This window comes from Papaver somniferum, chromosome 8 (genome assembly GCF_003573695.1).
Source record: "Papaver somniferum cultivar HN1 chromosome 8, ASM357369v1, whole genome shotgun sequence".
Classification (NCBI taxonomy): domain Eukaryota; kingdom Viridiplantae; phylum Streptophyta; class Magnoliopsida; order Ranunculales; family Papaveraceae; genus Papaver; species Papaver somniferum.
In genome coordinates this window covers 22308205-22313506 of record NC_039365.1, presented here as the reverse complement: position 1 = coordinate 22313506, position 5302 = coordinate 22308205, and the positions used below count along the sequence as shown (strand labels likewise).

The following is a 5302-nucleotide window of genomic DNA, read 5'->3' as shown; positions in this document are numbered from 1 at the left end:
TAGATAAGTGATGTTTATTATCAACCGATTGGGATAGTAGCTCCAAATCTAATTTTCTCAAAACCAAAGGAATTTTGAACTTCTCTATTATCTACCGGTTGTGATTGTAAATAAGTGATGTTCATTAGCCCCAAATCTAATTTTCTCATAACTAATGGAATTTTGATCTTCTCTATTTTTACAATCGTTAGATAAGTGATGTTCATTATCTATCGATTGTAACAGTCCCCAAATCTAATTTTCTCAAAGCTAATGGAATATTGATCTTCTCTATTTTCACAATCGGTAAATAAGTGATGTTCATTATCTACCAATTGTGATAGTTAGCCCCAAATCTAATTTTCTCATAACTAATGAAATTTTGATCTTCTCTATTTTTACAATAGGTAGATAAGTGATGTTCATTATCTATCGATTGTAACAGTCCTCAAATCTAATTTTCTCAAAGCTAATGGAATTTTGATCTTCTCTATTTTTACAATCGGTAGATAAGTGTTGTTCATTATCTACTGATTGTGACAGTCGCCCCAAATCTAATTTTCTCAAATCAAATGGATGATCTTCTCTATTTTCACAATCGGTAGATAAGTGATGTTCATTATCTACCGATTGTGATAGTCGCCCCAAATCTAATTTTCTCTAAACTAATTAAATTTCAAATTTCTCAACTTTCACAATCGGTAGATAAGTGATGTTCATTATCTACTGATTGTAATAGTAGCAACACATTCGATTTTGCAAAAAAAAATGAAACTTCGAGTTTCTTTACTTTCACAGTCGGTAGTTTTGTTATGTTTATTATCTACCGAAAGTGGTAGTACTAGTAGCCCAAATTTAACTACCGAGCAACAAAGTAATAATCCGTTGCTAAAACCTACTGATTGTAAAAGAGTATTTAGGTATTTTTCTAACTACTAGACCTCCCATACCAATATCTATGGGATGTGAATAAAAAAATCACCCCTAATTCTTTTGGGTCGCTACTAAAAATGTCAGGAAAACAGGAACCAAGATTTAAATGTAGTTTCCAATAGGATAAGTTTTTCTTAGGGTTTGGGGATCCTAGGAATTACCAATAGGTACTATTATAGTGATACTAGTTAGTGGCAGGTCCACCCACTAAAGCCCAGTAACTAGAGGTCCATAATAACAAGAGAACATAAAAATGGACCCAATTTTTTAATCCCAGGTCCTGTACACGTGCGGTACAAATCATGTGAAATTTTCAAATACCTAAACTACCCTTCCAATCCCATATTTAAGCAGCCTATTTCAAAGTTTCTAAAAAAAGATACCAGCGAATTCACATCCGGGTTTCTGCTCTCTTTCTTCTTCTCGCGTTTGGACTAGGGTTTCTGAAGATTTGTTTAGTGATTTTAACAGGTATGTCGCTTAATCTTTTCTATTTTCTTTTTTCTGCTACAGTTTCATGGAGATCGGTTGTGTTCTTTTTGTTTTTTATGAATCTTGTTCGTATTTATTCAGTTATTTGGTTAGATTGTTAAGTTTTTAGCTTATTTTAGCTTTCGATTTGATTATCTTTCTATTTTCTTTTCAAAATCATGTTTGTTTTCACTTTCAGATCGTATTATCCAGCAGTTAATATATGACATACTCATTGTTTCTGCTACAGCTTTTGAATCATGTTTAAGATTTGAATTTTGGATCATGGAGATCGGTTGTGTTATGTTTGTTTTTTATGAATCTTGTTCGTATTTATTCATTTATTTGGTTAGATTGTTAAGTTTTTAGCTTATTTTAGCTTTCGATTTGATTATATTTCTGTTTTCTTTTCAAAATCATGTTTGTTTTCACTTTCAGATCGTATTATCCAGCAGTACATATATGACATACTCATTGTTTTTGCTACAGTTTTTGAATCATGTTTAAGATTTTAATTTTGGATCATGGAGATCGATTGTGTTCTGTTTGTTTTTTATGAATCTTGTTCGTATTTATTCAGTTATTTGGCTAGATTGTTAAGTTTTTAGCTATTTTAGCTTTCGATTTGATTATATTTCTGTTTTCTTTTCAAAATCAGGTTTGTTTTCACTTTCAGATCGTATTATACAACAGTACATATATGACATACTCATTGTTTATGCTCTTGGATTCTGTTTCTTGCATAGATCTCTCACTTTTTTTAGTTTGACCCATCAGTACGTATGTGAAATACCGTATTACGTGCTTCGATTCTGCTGTTTCTCCTAGATTCTTAATTATTCTTTGTCATGCAGTTGATTTTGTAGTTCATGACTCTGAAGTACATATATGGCATACTCATAGAAACTGCTCTTAGAATATGTTTCTTGCATAGATCTCTCACTTTTTTTAGTTTAACCCATCAATACGTATGTGAAATACTATATTTTAATACTGTTACATCTTTGTCACATTTGCAGGTTCAAAACATGTCTGATGCAGAGTGTTCCAATCCAAATACCTACTGCTATGCATACATTTATTATAATCATCATCATTTTGCTCACCTGGTTACTTTTAAGTCTAGTATTGATGACCTGAAATTTCTTATTTGTGAAAACTGGAGAACCTTGAACCCTTCTGAGATTATCATCACTTATGTTGAGAATGGTGTCAAAGTGCCTGTGATTGCTGACTTTCAACTTCATGGTCTCGCTGCCTTGCATTTTTCAAAGAAATCGGCGTTCTTTGAGCTGCATGTGGATTTTGTTTCTGCTGGTGGATGTAGTTCCTCTACATTCAGCGACGCCGATAACAATTCAGAACTGATTAGGGCAGATAGAGATAGTTATGAAACTGGTGGAAAAGAATTTGTTAAACCTCTTCTGTCCGATGGGTGGGAGAATGTTTTTGATGATCCGAACAAGCTTTTTCGTGGTGGTGTTGATGCTGTTCGGTTGGCCTGTCAAAAGTATTGTTTGAAGACTGGGTATCGCGTAACAAAGGTGAATAATGATCGTGAAAGGTTTACAATGAGATGCAGTAAAGTCCCATGCACTTGGATGATCCATGCAGTTGTTATTGATTCTACTTGTGATGTTTTTAGGATAAAAAAGTATGTTGGGAGGCACACTTGTGGAGCTGGTGTGAAGTTGAGAAGTCCTAAAGTATCGAAGAAGCTGGTACACAACCTTATTCATGATCGTGTGATGCACAACCCACTTATCAAGCCTCGCGAAATTGAAGATTATATAAAAGTTTGTGCTGGTGTTAATATCAAATATCACCATGCATATCATGGTTTGGAACGGTCACACCATGAAATTTTTGGGAATGATGTAAAGTCTTACTCTGATCTGGTTTGGTGGGTGAATTCATTGAAAGAAACAAATCCTGGCTCTTATGTGGATTTTCAGTTTAACCATGCAACTCAGACATTTGAAAGGTTATTCATTGAAATAGGCGCTTATATTGAAGGTTATAGACTTTGTCGACCAATGATTTTTATTGATGCAACTTTTCTGACCGGGAGATTTAGAGGTACCCTTATGGCTGCTACTTGTCTGAATGGGAATCAAGGCAAGTGCTCTTTGTTACGTTTTAATTGTTATTGTTTACAAGTTATTCACTGCTTTTAATCGTTGGAACTTTTTGAGTATACCATTTATGTACTGAAAAGTTATTGTGTCTAACACACACTAATTCATATATGTAAGCATAAGACCTTTTTTTGAGTACAATATGTCTATTATGTACTGGAAATTCTTAGTCTATTTTCCAGTACATAATATATGTTACATCTATTAATATAGCAACATATTTAGTGACAGTATATAATATATGTACTGTTTGTTTTTTGCAGGTTTTTATCCGCTAGCCTTTGCATTGGTCCCAGGAGAGGATGTTGACAATTGGGATTGGTTTATGTGAAATCTTAGCAACATTGTTGATGACCGTCCTATCACCTTTATGTTTGATCGTCATGAAGGATTGTTGAGGGCTATTCCTAAACACTTTCCTACTTCCCATCATGGCTATTGTTACTACCACTTGCAAGGAAACTTACCAATCAGGAAATCGGACGAGAAGTACAAAGAAGTTATGGCTTGTTTCAAAAAAGCAACTTATGCTCTCACACCAGCAAGATATGAAGAAGCACTAATGGAAATGGAGTTAATGGGAAGGCCTGGGGTTGTTGAGTATTGCCGCAATATGCCTAGGGAACATTGGTCCAGCGCGTTCTTCACTGGTTGTAGATTTGGTCAGACTACATCAAGCGTTGCTGAGTCCTTCAATAATTGGATTCGAAAAGACAAGAGGTTTCCTGCCTGCGCCCTCGTTGACATGATCAGGTTGGTGTGTGTGTTTTTTTGTTGGTGTTTTCTTTTTTTTTGGTTCATTTTTTTTTGTTCAAAATTTATTACAGGTGTTCTTTTTGTTCCATTCATAGGTTATGCGTTATGGAGTTGATGAATGAACGTCGCGAAATGAGTCTTTTGATGGACCCAGAGAAGCTCACTCCTACCTACGAGGCGTTACTTAAAGAACATATTCAAATTGGTCGAGTTTGGAATGTTACTCAGTCATCTGCGTATGAGTATGAGATTCATTCACCTAGGTTAGCTTTATCCCATAAAACAACTTTTATTGTACTATAGCATACATGTAGGAGTGAATCATATGTTTTGTTTTTTTGTATTTGTTTGCAGTGCTGCATATATATACTGCTTTTAAGTTATTTGTGCTGAAAATCTTTTTACGCATCTGCAGGTCTCACACTGTTGATCTGCTGAACAAGACTTGCACCTGCCAAAGATGGCGTGTTTATGGTTTTCCATGCTCTCATGCTACAGCATCTATTTCTGCCAAGGGTGATCGATACGTAGATTATATCGAAGACTACTTCAAAGTTACAAATTTTCAGCAGTTGTATTCAATTGCTATCAGACCAATCCCCAACTACAACAGGCCAGAGCAGTATCTGCCAGAGGATACTATTTTTCCACCCCATCCACGAGTTCCACCAGGTAGGCCAAAGGGAAATCGTATCAAGAATGCATGGGAGAAAGCTAGGAAGTACGTCCGTTGTTCCAACTGCAAGAAGAAAACTCACCACAACAAGGCAACGTGCACTGTCATTCCTTCATACCCATGAGTTTTAGATTTTCAGTTATCCCTTATTAGTTCTATTGGTCACAATGCAGATTCTGTTTTGCGCATCATTTTAAACACTTTTGTTCGCTTTTTTTAGAGTGCTGAAATTATGTATTGTTTGATATCTTTCTGGGACAAGGTACTTTGTGCTCATTTAAGACTCTTTTAATGGTACTTTGTACTGCATTATCCACTTTCAATATTATTGGTTTTTCAGGTTGATTTC

The 5302-nt window shown here is 35.0% G+C and overlaps 1 protein-coding gene across 1 annotated transcript; it reads left to right on the top strand.

Moving 5' to 3' along the window:
* Nucleotides 1-747: 747 nt before the first annotated feature.
* On the top strand, nucleotides 748-5077 carry LOC113305253. Its single transcript, XM_026554331.1, has 6 exons — nucleotides 748-883; nucleotides 2602-3501; nucleotides 3785-3842; nucleotides 3996-4274; nucleotides 4373-4540; nucleotides 4693-5077. Exons 1-6 carry the CDS (start codon nucleotides 748-750, stop codon nucleotides 5075-5077), a joined length of 1926 nt encoding a protein of 641 aa, XP_026410116.1.
* The last annotated feature ends 225 nt before the right edge of the window (nucleotides 5078-5302 follow it).